The 18,849-nt window shown below is 39.2% G+C and overlaps 1 protein-coding gene across 8 annotated transcripts in view; it reads right to left on the bottom strand.

Annotated features, from left to right (window-relative positions):
* Positions 1-10,724, bottom strand: part of Osgepl1 (O-sialoglycoprotein endopeptidase like 1) — a 34,408-nt gene extending 23,684 nt beyond the window's left edge. For 6 of the 8 annotated variants that reach the window (XR_008721181.1, XM_055616393.1, XM_055616394.1 and 3 more), the window contains exons 1-4: positions 10,469-10,724; positions 9,271-9,513; positions 3,206-3,593; positions 1,268-1,621 (exon numbers count right to left, since the gene is read on the bottom strand). Coding sequence is in view for 7 of the 8 variants with exons in the window: in XM_055616393.1 (XP_055472368.1) it covers positions 1,268-1,621; positions 3,206-3,593; positions 9,271-9,491 (963 nt within the window). In the remaining variant the exon portion in view is untranslated. The remainder of the gene's footprint in view (positions 1-1,267; positions 1,622-3,205; positions 3,594-9,270; positions 9,514-10,468) is intronic. The other 2 variants (XM_055616388.1, XM_055616389.1) reach the window with 2 other exon arrangements.
* Positions 10,725-18,849: the final 8,125 nt, after the last annotated feature.

Below are 18,849 nucleotides of genomic sequence, written 5' to 3'. Positions count from 1 at the left end.
GGTCAAGTTGTTTGCAGCATCTTTGATCCCCTTGTGAACCATAAAACCATGTTTTGTGTTTGGTGGTGTTGAGCCTTATCACACACCCAGTCCAAGAACTTTCTGTTTATTGTAAACAGGTGGTTATGGTGTAGTTCAGCCAGCCCTAGCGTATGCCTTTAATCTAAGAGCTTTATGCACACAGGTTTTAATTAAGTTAACCCTACGTCAAGAAGCAGAGCAACTTCTTGCTGACAGGGATTAAAGAGTAGGAGGGACTTTGAGTTGAGGGCTATTAAAGACAGCCTGGAGAGTAGAAAGGACTTTTAGCTTAAGCTCTGGCTTTAGCTTTGGCTTCAACTCCTCAGCTCCCTGGCTTTGGAGGCTTTGAGTTAGCAAACCTTTGGCCTAGGGTTTCTGGCCTTTTCCTCCTGGGCTGTCAATTGAGCTAGTGAGTCATTTGGTTATTTTCAATCTGGACTTGAGCTGAGATGGAAGGTCAGCTGGGTACTTTCTCTACCTCTCTGAGCTAGCAGGTTTTCACCCACGCATCTGGCTCCTGAGTCTTTATTGGTAAAATAGAATGGTTGGGATTTTCATTTTTTAAAAAACTACATTAAGTGATGAGTGATATATTTACATAATAAAAACATAGAGTAATCACAATTTTAATGCCAGCATGTATTCATTGCTGGCATTTTAAGATATTTTATTATGAGAAAGTGTCTCTGCAACATTTCCAATCATAAAATAGCATTTTAGACTGAATTTTGTGCTTTAAATTTTTTGTCATTGAGCTACCCAGCTCTTAAGAAACCATAATCTTTAACATTCATTTTTAATATTCTATTTCCAAATTGATGAATTTACACATTTCCTTAGTTTAATTTCAAAGTAAGACTTAAGACCCACTAAAAAGAAAGATTACCAAGACTTGTAAGTACATTTAAAGGGATTTCATTAAAAGAGGGAGAAAAGAAGCCTACATTTCTAAAATAGTAACTACAGTTATTATATAATACAGTGGTTATTCTGGTTTCTTTATTGTATACTCTTTAATATTGAAAGAGAAATGTAGCCTTGGTATTTTTTTTTTCCTATACAAGCTACAGATATGCTCCATAAAAATGTTTACATTCAAAATGGCTATACACTGTTTCAATTCTATACTCTATACTGTCTAGGATGAAACTCATAGGTTTATTCATCCTAAAGTCAACTAGATCCGTGGGAGGTAAATAACATACTGAGCATGTAATATTAGAGCAGGCAGGATGACAAAGCTTACTAATACTGCGTTAGCTGAAGATAACAAATCTTTCTGCTTGCAAAACAGAATAGCACGATGTGTTCTTCTCGCAAGGTGGCACGCTGTTGTATGTTGCACCGTAGCAGCAATGTCTGCAGCTGATGACAGGATCTGTCCCTTCTCAATGCCTTCTTCTTTTTCCTTGAGCGCTATTAGCTTATAGCTATTTTGTTGAATTCCCGTAAAAGAAAAACTGCAATTCTTAGCATTGTGCATAGGAGGATTGATAGTAAAATGGCAGCTGTTTCCTTGTTTGGCCAAATATTCTATTGCCTTCCCACCACTCATCGTAGAACATTCTGGATGTTTGATTAAAGAAAGTCTTCTTGCCACCTATTAAGAACAGACATTTAAACTTTTTTCATACAATATATTTTACTGTAAATTATTAAGAAAAAGATTACTCACTATTGACCAAGTCAGCTTTATCCGAGATACAGGGATGGTTCAAAACATGCAAGTCAATACATGTAATAAGGTGACATTAAAAATAAATGCTTTTAAATGAGTCATAGAATATACTTTGAAACTAAGATATAAAGATAATGAATCCAAAAATTTCTTTAAAAATCCTGAATGAATACATGGGTTTTGGCTAATTTCAGGAATCAGGAAACTCTTCCTTCAAATGAGCTGACCAGCAGTGTCCAATTACTGTCTCCCTAGTTTTTCTCCTATACTGGGTTTGGAAAATTGAAGTTGAAGATGGTTATTTAATGATGTACTTTGAAAATAAGAATCTGGCTTGGTAGTGGTGGGGCATGCCTTTAATCCCAGCACCATGGAGGTAGAGGCAGGAGAATCTCTGAGTTTGAAGCCAGCCTGGTCTACACAGTGAGTTCTAGGACAGCCAGAGCTACAGAGAAACCCTGCCTCAAAAAACTAACCAACCAACCAGCCAACCAAACTAGTAAGTGACCTATTATTTCTGTCTATGACTTCAGCTTTTTTATGTATGGCAATAGGCTCCATACCACTAAAAGAAAATCTACTGTGATATTAGCAATTATGCAGTTGATTATGAATATCTGAATTCCATGTTAATCTTTACATATATTTTCTTTTCCCTCATAGGGTTTCACTACATTGCCCCAGTTGGCCTGGAACTCACAATGCAGAGCAAGAGACCCTGAACTTAAAGATCTACCTGCCCCTACTTCCCAAGTGTTGAGACTAAAGGCATGCATGGTCATGACTTGCCCCTACTCTGTATTTCCTTACATTTTTGCAGCATGCTAGCTTCCCAAACATTTTCACAAGTATTCGGCTAAGTATATAGCAATGTCTGCAAACTATCTGAGCTTTTACATATAGATAAAAAATTCTTACCATTTTATTAAATGACTAAAAATTACAAAATTCGGATGGACAGAGTGGTGGTGACTTACACCCATAACCCAATCACATGGGAGGTTGAAGCAGGAGGATCACGGAGTTTTGAGTTCAGCAAAGGTTACAGAATGAAACCCTATTTAATAGAAAAAAATTAAAGTTAGTACAGCTATTGGGTTTGCTTTTCTGTTTGTGTTTTGCTTTATTTTGTTTTCCTCTATGTAGTTTTGACTGCCCTGGAGTTCATTAGGTGGACCAGGCTGGCCTCAAGCTCAGAGATCCAAATGTCTCAGCCTCCCAAGTATGTGGATTAAAGGTATGCTCTACCATGCCAGGCCACAACTCTTGATTTTTAAGACAAGACTTTGTTGATCGCCCAGGTTTGCCTCACATTCACTAAACAGCAAAGGTTGGGCTTTGATTTTGTAGTCTGCACTGCTACCCCACCCAGCCTTTTGCACTAATTTTTAAAAATAGTTTTTCAGTCTACTCAGTTACTGTTCAGAATCAACTAGATGAACAGTCTGTATACTGCAATACAACTGAACCAACAGAAGGAAAGGAGAGTGGCCTCTGAAACAGTACCTTGTCAAGCATGTCACCTGGTGCTATGTCCAAAGACTTCCCAAGAAGCAGAAAATCTGAAACACCTCGGGCTAATGCCAACAGACAGTGACCTCCAGAAATCAAAAGAACTAAAAATGGAAACTCTACTTTATTGGTCAGCCTAATCGTAAGTGCATGGGCCTCCATATGATGAATAGGAATGAATGGCTTTTTAAACTGATTGACGAGCTGTAAGCTGAAGGATAAGCCTACTCCCAAGCTTAGAGCCAGGCCTGGCTTGACAGTAGTTGCAATCGCTGAGAGGTCATGTGCAGAGATTCTACTGGCAGAAAGAGTTTCTTCTACGATGCGTTGAATATTTTCTCTGTGGAGCTGCTGAGCTACTGGAGGGACAATCCCGCCTGCTCTGAAACAGAAAGACAGTCTGTAAGAAATCCGAGAAGAAACGCTACACTTACAGGCATTCCTGAATCACTGTATTAGTATGTATACTGACATTGTTTGCTTATAATGCAAGACTGGTAAGAGTTAAATATTGTTGCTGTCTTTTCACACTGTGGTCAAACCCCTATAGTTTATTTCTGATGAGTGACATCACTAGAACAGTCTTATAAAGCATTCCAAAGAGGTCATGAACGAAGGAAGGACAGGCTATTTAGCTCAAATAAATCTCCTTGAGGAGAGATTTTTAGAGATTAGTGGAAGAGTTATTTATCTAAAGTAACTATATATTAAACTGGTAAAAGAATGAGGGGCCCAGGCATCAAAGATGACTCATACTTGGTAGGGATGACTAGGAGAAAAAAAAAAAAAATACTAACAGAGAAATATGAAGACGGTTTTGTGAAGATGAGTTTATTTTTAAACATACTGCACTTGAGTTCACATCAGGACAGGAGATGGCCTGCAACCCTAAAATAAAATTTGGGAATCTAGTGCTCAAAATTAGCAGTTAAGATTTTGGGTCTATGTGAAACAGTGGATGATCATTTCAAATGTTACGAATCAGCAGGGAGGGTTGGAATGCAGCTCAGTGGTAAAGCACTTGTCTAATACACTCAGGGCCTTGCAGGGGAAAAACAGGGGTGGAAGTTGGCCAGCAACAAATACAGCAGCATGTAACTATATTACAGTCTGAGAAGTAATCTCACAGGGTCTGTAAAAATATATATATATATGGGGTATATTATATATATTTCAGGAAATGAGAATGTAAAGAAATAATTTTATCTCCTTCTTCTTCCATAAGGTTTCCGACACTCTGCCCAAAGTTTGGCTATGGGTCTCAGGATCTCCTTTGATACCCTGATGGGTACATCTTTCAGAGGTCCTCTGTGGAAGGCCCCTGTCCTGTTCCTTGTCTTCTCCTATTTCCGATGTCTATCTTGTTTGCCCTTCTGAATGAGGATTAAGCATCTTCCCTAGGGTCCTCCTTGTTGTTTAGCTTCCTTAGGGCAATAGATTTTAGTATGTTTATCCGATATTATAGGGCTAATATCTACTTCTAAGTGAGTATATACCATATGTGTCTTTCTGCTTCTGGGTTACTTCACTCAGGATGATCTAGTTCCCACCATTTGCCTGCAAATTTCATGATTTTCTTGTTTTTAATTGCTGAGTAGTATTCTATTGTGTAAATGTACCACACTTTCTGTATCCATTCCTCCACTGAGGGGCATCTGGGCTGTTTCCAGATTCTGGCTATTACAAATAAAGCTTCTATGAACATAGGGGGACAGGAACTCCATCAGGAGAACAACAGAGCCAAAAAACCTGAAACCAGGGTCCCTGCAGAGACCAATACTCCAACCAAGCAAGGACCTTGCATGGAGAGGACCTAGACCCCTGCTCAAAGGAAGGTCATAGGCTGCTCAGTTTCCAAGTGGGTTCCTGACTAAGGGGAACATGGGCTGTCTCTGATATGAACTCAGTGGCTGGCTCTTTGATCACCTCCCCCTGGGTGGGGTGGGGGGGAACCTTGTTAGGCCACAGAGGAATATGATGCAGCTAGCCTTGATGAGACTTGATAGGCTAGGGTCAGATCAAAAGGGAGGAGGTCCTCCCCTAGTTGAGAAAGGGCACAGGGTGAGAAGAAGGAGGGTAGATGAGACTGGGAAATGAGGGAGGGGGCTGCAGTGGGGATACAAAGTGAATAAACTGGAATAAATAAAGTAAAAAAAAAAAACAAACAAAAAAACAGAACTAGAATTCATATATGAAAATTTAAAAAAAAGAAAGGCTTAGGACCTTACTCGAGTACCAAACACCCAGTGTAGTCTGCTAATAAAGATTTAGTATTGGCTTAAAAAAATAATCAATCTTTCTTTCTTTCTTTCTTTCTTTCTTTCTTTCTTTCTTTCTTTCTTTCTTTCCTTCCTTCCTTCCTTCCTTCCTTCCTTCCTTCCTTCCTTCTCTCCTCTCCTCTCCTCTCCTCTCCTCTCCTCTCCTCTCCTCTCCTCTCCTCTCCTCTATTTGCATGTACACCTACATGACAGAAGAGGACATCAGATCCCATTATAAATGGTTGTGATCCACTATACAGTTACTGGGAATTGAACTCAGGCCCTCTGTAAAAGTAGCCAAGTGCTCTTAACCATTGAGCCATCTCTCCAGCCCCAGAATTTTATCTCAATAGTACATTTTGTAATAAAATTTTAAAACTTATTTAAATGTATGCATCTGATAGTCCTCATCTGTTACTAGCAGCAGTAGTCTTGGAATCATTTAGTTTCAAGGCTCATTTTTAAATATTTAATTTACTTTATACTTTTTAAATTTATTTGTTTTATTTATGTATTTGCTTTTTTATGTATATGAGTACTCCTCTGCATGTACACCTGCATGCCAGAAGAAGGAATCATCTCAGTATAGATGGTTGTAAGCCACCAGGTGGTTGCTGGGAATTGAACTCAGGACCTGTGGTAGAGCAGACGGTGCTCTTAACCACTGAGCCATCTCTCCAGCCCTACTTTATACTCTTTAGATTACATTTGTATTTCTTTGTGGGAGAGCTGGTGAATATGAAAGCGGGTCAGAGGGCAACTTGCAGGAGTCAGTGTCCTACTTCCACTGTGTGGAGTTCCAGGGATTGAACTCAGGTTGGTAGGGGCCTTTACTAATGAGCCATCTCACCGTGCCTCAACATTCATGTTTACCTTTATCTACCTGCACTTAATGTTCCGTTTAATAGCACTTTCACTGCCACCACCAAATTCAACGTCTTTTGAGCTATTATTGTGATTCTCAGAGACCATCCTAGGTGGTGATGCCAGTAAGCACTGGAAAGCAATCTGTTGTTAACTGTCATTTCTCACCTCAAAATATTTACTTGATTTGAGAGTTTGAATTCAAGTCCTTTCCTCCCATTCATTTCTTCCTTCTGTCTTATACATGCGTTCTTTGGTATTTTATTTTATACAAACTATGTTAAACAATAAAGACAAATAAGGAGTAAAACTATTGCCTTATTCTCAAATAATTAATAAAAACACATTTATAGCCATACTTTAATTTGTATAGAGAATGCAGATTATTAGGGAAGAAAGGGAATACAAAAGTAAGGAAACCATTTAAAGTTAGACTCTAGGCAAGGGGAAACGGAGGGTTAAACAAAACTGCTGAGAAGGGAGAACCATGGCGAGCAGTATCTGAAGGTTAGGGTTCCAACAACTGGATGGTGAGGGAAAGCAAAGGAGAGGAAGGACAGAAGAACCATGGCGAGAGCAGTATTTGAGGGGTAGGGTTCCAACGACTGGACGGTGAGGGAAAGCGAGGGAGAAGAAGGACAGAAGAAGAAGGGAATGTGCTAGTGAGCAGTGCTTTATTACCACACTTCCTACACTGCTTTGCAAGGAGCTGTTCACTATCAGCATTGATAGTATCAGAACTGCTATTGATAGTGGTTAGCTTCTGCTGAACCTTTTACAGCTGTCAATAACAGCAGCAAGTGCTCTAAAACATACCCATTTATTATATTTAACACAATGGCATCACGATTACCCAGATATTATAGACAAGAAAGCTGAAAATATGCATGGTCTCAGTGTGAAGTGCTAAATCAGATTATAAAACTACACACTGCCTGAGGTAAACAAACACAGAAGAGAGGCGGGAACCCCGCCTGGTTTTGGATTTTGCACACACTCTCTCTTGTAGTTCCTTCACCTGTACCCACAATGCATACAACCCTCTCCAAATAATGCACCAAGTAACCTCAGAACCTGCTCCCTTCCGACCTGTAGGGGCTATATGTACTTCCATCTCTAAACAATGGTGGAAGTTTCCCTGGCCCTGTAACAATCAAATTTAGACAGTTTTTATTCAAATGTATTCCCAACATTCAAGAATAAGAATAGAAGGGCTTATCCAGCCGGAACTGGCTTGGATACATGTGCAGCTGTAATGCAAAAACTGCTCTAATAACGTTCTGGGGAATCTCCTATTTGCCATTTTATGCCTATGTAAAGTTCTGGCATGCATAAGATTAAAACATAAGCATTATGGAAGGGGACACACACAGTAGGTAACATGAGTATATGCTCTAATCTATCAATCACAATAAACAAGCACTCAAACTCTGCACCTGAGTAATCAATCCCTCCTTTTTGAACTCTATGAAAGTAGCCCTGAACAATAATCTTCAGTACTCTTAACCATGTGGCCCACTGCCAATCTTGACAGTGTATCCATTTATAACCAGCACAATTGTTTCTTCTTTTGCGAATCTGTGTGAGCCCTTTTCTATTCTTTGTGGCCAAGAACTTGGGAATACCTAACCCTGACCCCAACCACTGGTAGCTAACCCATCTGATATGGTGGGTTATTCAGGCAAAGATTCATATATCATATTTCTATTAGGAATCAGTGCCCCAGGTATTGCCTGGCAATGGCAGGTTATCAATTCATGTTAAGTTGAGCTGTGTGGATGATATTCACTGAACATACTTGCCTAGCATTCCACTAAAGTGGCCTATGCTCTGGCTAAGTAGAAGGTTTGTTTATTTATCTATCTATCTATTTATCTATTTATTTATTTGTCTTTTGCCTTTGTTGGTAATATCCACTTGGACAGCAATACTCTTTGCATCTATACTGTGGACCTGTGAGGCAGATGTTGTCCTATCAAGGCAATAGGAGTAGCACAGTTGTCAATATGGACAGAGACCTTATTATCAGAGCTTAGGGTTGATTGGAGGAAAGATTATGACCAGGCAAACAAATGTATAAATTGTAAAAAGGATTAGAAAGAAAATATGCAGGGAATAGTGATACAGAATGAACCTCATCTAGATGATGTGCTTAGAGTAGGCCTATCAGTGAAGGTCACATTCAAAAGTTCAGTAAATTTAAAAGAATAAACAACAACAACAAGATATCCACATCATGGTAATTATTGCTTGATATTAACTTTACACTGCCTTATACTGGTAGCTCTCTTTGTAAGTATGTGTGCATCAGATGACAGAAGGGCCTTTAAATAGTCTATTGACCATACTGATACCCACTTAGTCCATTTCCCATAGTGTGTTTTTCAAGCTCTATTTCCTCCATAAATTATTCCCAGTTCACTAAGGAAACTGCTTTTTGTTTACTGATGTGAAAAAGAAATCAGAGAGGATGAAGAACTGCCTAACTAATATTAAAAATACCAGACTATTTTTCATTCTTCAAATACTGGAAATTGATAACTTAGAGATGTATTTCAACGTGTTTTGAATTAGCTAATAACTAAATAAAACCTAGAGATTACATTTAAAATGTGGATTTTCACTTTCTTTTGAAAATTCTGATATTCTAATGATTTTAAGTCTTACATTCTTGAGTGACAACAAATGGCTTAAGCTGGGTATATTTGTTTCTCAGTAGGTGGCAGTGGCTAGCCTCAAACTCTGTCTCTCTGTGCCTCTGAAGTTCTGGTATTAAAGTGTGTACCATGAGGCATAGCTATATACAATGGTACTTATTGGTTTTCCATAATACAATAAGAATTTAGCTACTAAAACTTGACTTTTATACATGATAAATGAAAAAGAATAATGTCATAAAACAAAAAACAGGGAATGACCAAAACAATTTGTACTTACTTTAGATGAACTTCAGTCTGAGAATGTATTGCCTCTCCCAACACTTTTCCAGTTTCATCCACCACAGCAGCTGCTGTATCATCACAGCTGGTTTCAATTCCCAGTACTAGTTTATGATGAAAACGTGTTCCCAGAAGAATATTAAAAGTTCTTAAAAATTCATAAACTTTACTGTTTGGTGGTTTGGAGAACACTCCGGCTGTCTTACTTAATATTAGCATACTTACTACTCGACAATAATTCCTAGAAGAGAATTACAGACTTATTATTTGGAACTGTTATTTGCGATTAATTCACTTACTTAAAATAGTATTTGTTTTTTTAATATGCAGTTTTACAGGATTATAAGAACGTTTGTAAAAGTTATCAAAATCTTATAAAAGCACTAGAAATCACTGAATTGAAATAAATTAGGTTTTGCAAGAGACAAACAGATATCATACATTTATTAATATTCCAAGTTGAACATCCCTAAGGTGAAACTCGAAACTCCTCTACTTGCCTGACTTGTTAGTGGAAACACAAGGAACACTAAAACATTATATAGAATTGCCTTGGTTATGCTTATAGGATGCCAATAAAACATGAATTTCACATTTATCCTTGGGTTTCATTCTTAGGTTGGTCATATATATGGCCCATTCCAAAATAAATAAAAAAAGATGCTTTTGAAATTTGGAACACTTCTGGTTCAGGCATTCTGCGTAAACAATGTTCAGCCCTGCAACTTTATACAACAGTTAATGTTATAGTATATATCTATGTGGATAGTCTTATTTAAAATGATGTTAAAATTACGTGTTTTTTAAATATTAACGGCAAATACAACAGATGAAAAATAAAGGCCTCTCATTTCTTGGGCCCTCTCTCCAAAACTGAGTGTATAGCCTTTGGACAGTTTATAAACGTATACGCACACTAATCAGGATTTAATTTTGTAATTTGGAAACAAGTCCTCTCAGAAAGCTCATCCAAAAAAACCTACAACAAACCAAAAACCTCACGAAATCTCGGCAAAGACATGTCTTTGGATTCACATCTCCACTTTTTCTAATAGGTTTACCACCCCAAGCTTCTTGCTAATCTACCGCCATCCCTCAAAAATGATAGCAATCCACCCCTAAATATAAACACCCTAGCTTTCCCACACTGTAAAACATGAAGAATGGACAAAATTGGGGTTAGAAACACAATTTACCAACAGGGGAAGAGGACCTGCAGAGACTGAGATGGGCGTGAACTGCTCGCAGATGCGATCGAGCCCCCGCAGCCTCTTCAGAAGAGTCCGGTTTCCTTAGTCTGAGCACAGCTGGAACTAGCTGGCGGGGAAGCGACGGAGTCTCTGTCGGTGGGGAGCAAAAAGCCTCACTCAGGGAGGCTGGATGTTAAGCCAGTGCAGTCACCTTCTGGAGAAACAGCCGTCGCCTGGTCTAGGCTTAGGCGCCGGAAGTGACGTCACGGGAGCGCCACAGTCCTTGGGCCGGTGGTGCTTCCTGTGGCTTGAGAAATGCTTGATGACCTCTTGAGACTTCAGGTTGCCTTCCGGTGTCCCTCCCAGGTTTCTGAGCACCGAGACGTCCGCAAAGTCACAGTGATCGCGGCTCATGAAGAGATGTCCGAATTCAGCTCTGATTGCACTGTGTCCACTCTGTGCCACGTTATAAGAAAGGGTTCTTCCGTTAGAATTTTGTTGCCACCATGAGAAAAAAAATAGGGTACATTGTCATTCTGTTTTAGGGAAACAGTCCAGACTTAAAGGTAGTGGCCTGAGAAACCTGCCGTTTTTTTGAGAAAGAATATTTTCACTAGAAATCAGAATTCTAGTAAAACTAGCGCTGGGTTCCCAGAGAATGAAGTGTTTCTCTTTGTACAGTCTAAAATCGCAGCAAGTGAAACACCTGTCGCTTGTCCACTTTATTATCACAAACTCGGTCAAATAGGTGGCAAACATTTAAAAAAAATATTTCTGCGCTGCATTTTGTCCCAGATATCTGTGTATTCAACTTTCGTGTAGCATGTACTTGAATCGTTTTGTTTTTGTTAGTTTGTGAACTTGTATGTTCAAATGGATGTGTCCAGAATCTTTTCCCTACCTAAACTTTAAAACTATAGTAAGCAAAGGCATTACAATGCAAGGCTGGGAAGGGCTGGCATACACATCTTTGGTTTGCAAAGAGTGAAGATCTGAGTTAAAAAAAAAAAAAAAAAAAGTAAATCTTACTGGACTAGCAGACTACATTGTAGCAGCAGATACAAATAATTAAATTCATAATTACATCATTGAGCTTATTTTTTGAGACATTTTTCCTTGAGGTGTAATAATAAAGTAACACTTCTGTAACAGTCTTATTGTTAATGCTCAGGAGGGACATCCAGGAGGTACTATGCTTAATGTCCTCATTTACAGGCAATTGGGCTACAAAATTTGGATAATTCAAAGTCATAGAGTAACTGCAGCAGACTAACATTAGAACTGAGACAGCGCAACCTTGACTCTGGAGCCTGTTTGCTTAAATGCCGGAAGACAAACTCATTTGTAACATTCAGATGAATTTTGTCTTTTTTATTTTTATTTTTTTCCCAGAGCCAAGGACTGAAGCCAGGGTGCTCTACTGCTGAGCTAAATCCCCAACCCCCATTCAGATGAACTTAACAGGAAAAAATTTTACAACACTAAGATGTGTGTACATGTGTATAAAATACTGTACGTATCAACTATTGAGGTTCTTGCTATGTTGTCCAAGTTGTCCCTCAACTACTGGACTTAAGCAATTCTTTCTTTAGCCTCCATAGTAACTAGGACTACACTCACCTACTCCTTATAGGCCTGCCTGGATTTTACTTTCTCATGCATTCCTTGGGATTTTTCTTTTGGGGCAGGTACTTTCTTGGTTTTGAGAGCTAACACCTTAAGATGCACCCTCAGTCTTCAAGGTTCTGAAGTCTAAGAGCAAAAGGCAGGTAACTGGCAATAGGAAGAGGGGAATATACACTAAGTAGAATGTAACCTGGGGAAGGCTGAGTGGTTTGAGTGGCTGTATCTCTACCCTGGCAGGATCATGACATAATTCCTGGTTTCTGCATCTGGTTCCTCTACCGGCTTTGGCTTGGAAGTGACTGCAATCCATGTTATGGAGGCACGCATCGCAAACTGCTAGAGAACTACTGTTGAATAGCCACCAGCACTAGTCATGCATTAAACTGTGAACAATGCAACGGTGCCTGAGCTAGTTTGGTTGAGGCTGCTTGTCTCTTTATCTTTGTGTTGAAAAAATCACAGTGAAGATCAAGTCCAGATTATAGGCAAAGGATGAAGGCAGTAGAAATAAACTTAGTGCTTTTAATGGCAAATATTTCAAGCCTGAGGAATTACTTCGCACTTCACTCACATACCTGTTTTAAATCTGCCATGCGCTCTATGGCCACCTTTCTCTTTTCCAGTTTTCTTTATTAAGCACTACCATCTAATGTGAAAAAATCCTACTAGAGGCAATACTGTCACTCTGCATTCATTTTTTGAAGATTTTTTTTCCTTACACTTTGTTTGCTGAGATCCAGCTTGTCCTTAGGGTATCTTCATACCGCAACTATTCTGTCCTTTTGAAGGTAACAATAGCACATTTGTCATATGGTGACTGTTTCAGTGTCTTTGAGGTCAATATGTGTCTACAATGTATCAAAATTTCCTTACTTCATGTATGGATGACTCCATTGCTTTAAGATCAGACAGAGAACCATGATGGGAGCACATGTTAGAAGACCATGCTCACCTCACTGACAGCTAAGAAACAAATACAGAGAATGGCTCCAGGACAGGACATATGACCCCAGGGACCTACTCTGAATAGGTACCAACTCATAATAACATCATGTATGGCAATGAAACCATTAGTGCTGGCCTTTGGAGGAACATTTTAGATGCACACCACTCCACAAAGCAGAACTTCTGTATTGCACAAATTTGACTTTTGAGGAAGCATCAAACTCTCAAAGTATGTAGAATCCATGTGTAGTTGTAGGGAAGGGAGAGAGTCAATCTCTACCCTTCCTGTACACGTACAGTGCAAAGAGCGAAGCACATAGCTTGAGAATTCATGAGAGGAACATGTTTCAAAGGACTGCTGTATTTTCCCAGGAAATAGCTAATACATTATTTTTTGTTGTTGTTGTTCACCGATTTGAAAACTAGAGGATGAAGAAACTCCCCCACATATTTATCTTCTTTATAATATGGTCAAGAAAAATACAAAAGACTTGAAGTATTTGTTCTGTGTAGTAAGACTAACAATAAAAATCTTAGTGCTGCTTAAGTGGAAAAAATAATTTTATTCATTTTAGAATGCCAATTTATTTTCTAACTGTAATTCTTTTGAGATTCTTAATATTTACTTATGAAGAATGCAAAGACAAAGACAATTTAGCTTATATGCTAATTTTAAATTTATAGAGAAACTTAGCTAGGCAGAACTGTGCACACCTGTAATTTCAGCACTCAGAACTTGAAGCAGGAGGATTTAGAGTTATACAGTATACAATTATACACTAGTATACAGAGACCTTACCTAAGAAACAAATCTCCAATTCTAGACCCTTAGAACTATAGGTGAGCCATTTCCATAGTTGTTTATCAAGGGTTAGATAATAAGTCATAATACAAAATAAACCACACACACAAAAAGCCCTTAAGTTTTCTTTACTTTGAGGCAAGGTCTCACTATGTAGTCCTGGCTAGACTGGAGCTCATTATGTAGACCATACTAAGTCCCAAGATCATAAGCATGTTGTTACCATAGCTGGCTAACATTTTTAGTAATAAGACTTTGTAACTGTGTTAGGTTACTGAAAAACCACTGAGAAAAACAAAACTTACCTAAGCCCAACATCCACTTAAGAGAGAAAACATTACCCAATAAAGCTGAAGTAGTATGATTACTTGTCCCCAAAATATTCAACGTTTTGAACTTGACGTTTATAAGGATTGTTTTCGCTATTGGACACGTGAAAACCATGTAAAATGTACTTGTTATTTTTCTTCAAACTAGACAAGATGAAAATGTTGTCACTCTAACTTCCCTTATTAGCACCACTCCACCCACACTTAGGGCACTTTACTGAAGCCTGACTTCAATACGACAGTGGTTCTCAACCTTTCTAATGTTTGTGACCCTTTAATACTGTTCTTCACATTGTGGTGACCCCCAACCATAAAATTATTTTGTTGCTACTCCATAACTGTAATTTTGCTATGATTACAAATCATAATATCTGATATGTACAAGTATGTAATACAGAACCCCTGTAAAAGGATTGTTTGACCCACCCGAAAGGGGGTCACGACCTACAGCTTGAAAACCACTAATCTAAGATAGTTCCTTTCTATTCTGTTAAAAGGCATAAATTAAATTTTGTTGAGTTATGCTACATTTGTTTTCATTCAAAATAGAATCCGAAATTTGGGGTTGTATTTACTGGGATATGTATTCATATAAAAGACATAACTAATACGCGCATAATATGTAACTCAAACTTTCACTAGTTAAGATAAGCTAAAATTAACGACATATATTTTGACAAGAAAAGCTCTGAGCTTTTTGTTTAATAAATCATTTTGTTAAACACACGAAGGAGCAACCACCACTTGATAGCTCATGTTGAAGATGCGATGTTTTTGTGACTAGAGTGAAATCAGTGATGCTGCTTTCAAATCAAAACAGCTGTAGTAACTGACTGCTTACAGGAGACCAGAGTATCATAGACACCTCTCGTCTCATTACCTCGTGTATTTAGCTTGTACTCTACACAATAAAACCCAAGTAGATCTCAGAGCAATCACCTAAAGTGGGAGAAATGTGAGATTATTTTATGTTGTTGCCCAGAAAATAGTCTCAGCTGTAGTAATGCTTTTTCAATACTTTTAGTCTTCAGGCCAGAGAGATGGTGCACATCTGTGTTCCATTCTTGGGAAACTCAAAGTCCCTTGTAACTCAAGCTTTAGGAGCTGGAACACCCTCTGCAGCCACTAAACACCTGTACAAACTAAAATAAATAAATAAATAAATAAACAAATAAATAAATAAATTTGTAATTAAAGTCATAAAAGAGCTGCTGCTGAATGCTTAGACTGGTGGCTCATTAATACTTCCAAGTTGCCAGCATGTCCCCTACCTTCATTAGACTTAATTAGGCTTTGTTGTTACTGTGACAAGGTGGCCTTGCACTCTCAGCAGCCCTCCTCAGCTATAGGCACGACACAACATCCAGATAAGGAGTTATTTTCCAAATAGTTAAAGGTTAAATTTATGAAATCGGCATTTTTCAGGTTTAACACAGTCAACTGAAGAGTCAGACCATATTATTGAATCACCTCACCTCCTTCTGCTATTCATGAGTGTCTTATCCTCACAGTGCAAATCTGACCACTCATTTCACTTGCTGATTAGTGTGAACTGCTCTTTGGCTGCAGTAGGTTCCAGAATATTCAGTTTTCTATCCTTAGCTTATTTTCCACAGCAATTAGTGAGCTTTAAATAAAATCAATCCTTTTCATCTTTTGTGTAACTTTGTTGGCCTAATAATAAAACCCACCTATTTCTAAGATTTTGAACCTCATGTAACAAAGGCCATGCTGTACTGTTTGGAGATCAGCTGCTGTTCTTGTTATTCCTCAAACACATCTCTGGTGTTCAAGAATCTCAACATCTGTTACTACTACCACCAATAATCTTTTCTAGAGTGTTTTACCTCCCACTTCTTATTTAGCGGTGTTTAGATGTATTTAAATGCTGTCTCAGATAGAGGTCTATGGCTTGTTAATGTCCACCCATCTTGTACCCTTACCTCCATGGTATTCCTCAGTTCTTGGGAGTATTGATGCTGTGAGCACCTCTAGAAAAGAAGTTTTTTTTTCCTTTTTAAAAATTTTTTTAAATTTTATTTTTAATTACTTTATTTACTTTGTATCCCCCCTCTAGTTCCCTCCCTCCTCCCCTCCCAATTCCTCCCTTCCTCCCCCTTCTCCACACATGCCCCTCCCCAAGTCCTCTGGTAGGGGAGCGTTTCTTTTTCTTCCTTTTGATCCTAGTCTATTAGGTCTCATCAGGAGTGGCTGCATCGTCTTCCTCTGTGGCCTGGTAAGGCTGCTCCCCCCTCAGGAAGAGGTGATCAAAGAGCAGGCCAATCAGTTCATGTCAGAAGCAGTCCCTGCTCCTACCACTATGGAACCCACCTGGACACTGAACTGCCATGGGCTACATCTGTGTAGGGGTTCTAGGTTATCTCCATGCATGGTACTCGGCTGGAGCACGAGTCTCAGGAAAACCCTGTGCTCAAATTTTTTGGTTCTGTTGCTCTCCTTGTGGACCTCCTGTCCTCTCCAGATCCTACTATTTCCCACTTCTTTCATAAGATTCCCTGCATTCTGCCCAAAGTTTGGCCATAAGTCTCAACATCTGCTTTGGTAGTCTGCAGGACAGAGCCTTTCAGTGGCCCTCTGTGGGAGGCTCCTAACTTGTTTCCTGTTTTCTTCTTCTGATGTCCATCCTCTGCACTTCAGGATGGAGACCGAGCATCCTGGCCAGAGTCCTCCCTTGTTTTTTGTTGTTTACACATTCTGTAGCACTAAAATAGCAAAATCCAGCAAACCTCCATATAGCTCATATAGCTATGTCAGTATTTTTAAAGTACTGAAAGTAGAAAGCTTAGAAAACAAAGATCTATTTCTAAGTATGTGTAAATAAGCAGGCTTTTAAAAATGAAGTTAAGCTATGTGGTGATGGTGTACGCCTTTAATCTGAGCACTAGAGAGGCACAGAGGGGTGGATCTCTGTTCCAGTTCAGCTTGGTCTACAGTGTTTCAGAGCTACAAAGACCCTATCTTGAAACACCCAAACAAGCCAACAACAAAGTTAAACAGAGGAACATTTTAGCTAATTTTACAAATCCAGTTCCTTAAAAATAAAACTTTAAAAAAAATTTTTATTATTATTAATTACACTTTAATTCATTTTGTATCCCCCCATAAGCCCCTCCCTCCTCCCCTCCCAATCCCACCCTTCCTCCCCTTTCTGCATGCATGCCCCTCCCCAAGTCCACTGATAGGGGAGGTTCTCCTCTCCTTTCTGATCTTAGACAATCAGTTCTCATCAGAAGTGGCTGCATTGTCATCTTCTATGGCCTGGTAGGGCTGCTTCCTCCTCAGGGGGAGGTGATCAAAGAGCAGGCCAATCAGATTATGTCAGAGGCAGTCCCTCTTCCCATTACTACGGAACCCACTTGGACACTGAACTGCCATGGGCTACATCTGTGCAGAGGTTCTAGGTTATCTCCATGAATAGTCCTTGGTTGGAATATGAGTCTCTGGGAAGTTCCCTGTGTTCAAATTATCTTGTTCTGTTGCTCTCCTTGTGGAGTTCCTGTCCTCTCCAGCTCTTGCTATTTCCCACTTAATACATAAAATTCTATTCACTCTGCCAGACAGTTGGCCATCAGGCTCAGCATCTGCTTTGATATACTCACTGATATAAACATACAACACAGGATAAACCCACTAAAATCGGTACATCTAAAAAAACTAAGCAAAAGAGAGGACCCTAACTAAAATGCTCAATCCCCATCCTGAAAGGCAAAGAGGATGGACATCAGAAGAAAACAGGAAACAACCTAGGAACCTGCTAAAAAAATTTTTTATATTAATCACAGGTTATTTACTTTGTATCCCAGTCGAAGCCCCCTCCCTCATTCTCTCCCGATCCCACCTTCCCTCCCTCATCTTCTCCCTGCACGTTTCCAAGTCCACTAATAGGGGAGGACATTCTCCCCTTTCATCTGACCCTAGCTTATCAAGTATTTTCAGGATTGGTTGCAATGTCCTCTTCTGTGGCCTAGCAAGGTTGCTCCTCCCCCGAGGGGGGGGGGTTGTGTAGAAGACCTTCATGTCAGAAATAGTCCCTGTTCCCCTCATTAGAGAACCCATTTGGACACTAAGCTACCGTGGGCTATCCCTGAACACTGCTAGGTAGTCCTTCAGAGACCCTCTGCGGTAGGCTCTTGTCCTGTTACTTATTTGCTCCTACATCCAGTGTCCATCCCATTTGTCTAAGTGAGGACGGGTCATCTTACCGGAGTCCTCTTTCTTATTTATCTTCTTTAGGTGTATAGCTTTCAGTATATTTATCCTTATAGGTCTATATAAGTGAGTATATACCAAAAGTATCTTTCTGCTTTTGAGATATCTCACTCAGGATGAGATATCAGGATGTTTCTAGGTCCCATCATTTCTCTGAAAATTTCATGATTTCCTTTTTAATTGCTGAGTAGTATTCCGTTGTGTAAAAGTAGCACAATTTCTGTATCCATTCAACTGAGGGATATCTGGGTTGTTTCCAGGTTCTGGCTATTACGAATAAAGCTGCTATAAACATGGTTGAGCAAATGTCCTCGTTGTGTACTTGAGCATCTTTTGGATATATGCCTAGGAGTGGTATAGCTGGATCTTGAGGAATCACTATTCTTATTTGTCTGAGAAAGCGCCAGATTGATTTCCAAAGTGGTTGTACAAGTTTGCATTCCGACCAGCAATGG

The sequence above is a fragment of the Psammomys obesus genome, unplaced genomic scaffold (genome assembly GCF_907164565.1).
Source record: "Psammomys obesus unplaced genomic scaffold, mPsaObe1.curated_primary_1811, whole genome shotgun sequence".
NCBI lineage: Eukaryota > Metazoa > Chordata > Mammalia > Rodentia > Muridae > Psammomys > Psammomys obesus.
This window is presented reverse-complemented; position numbering and strand designations above follow the sequence as displayed.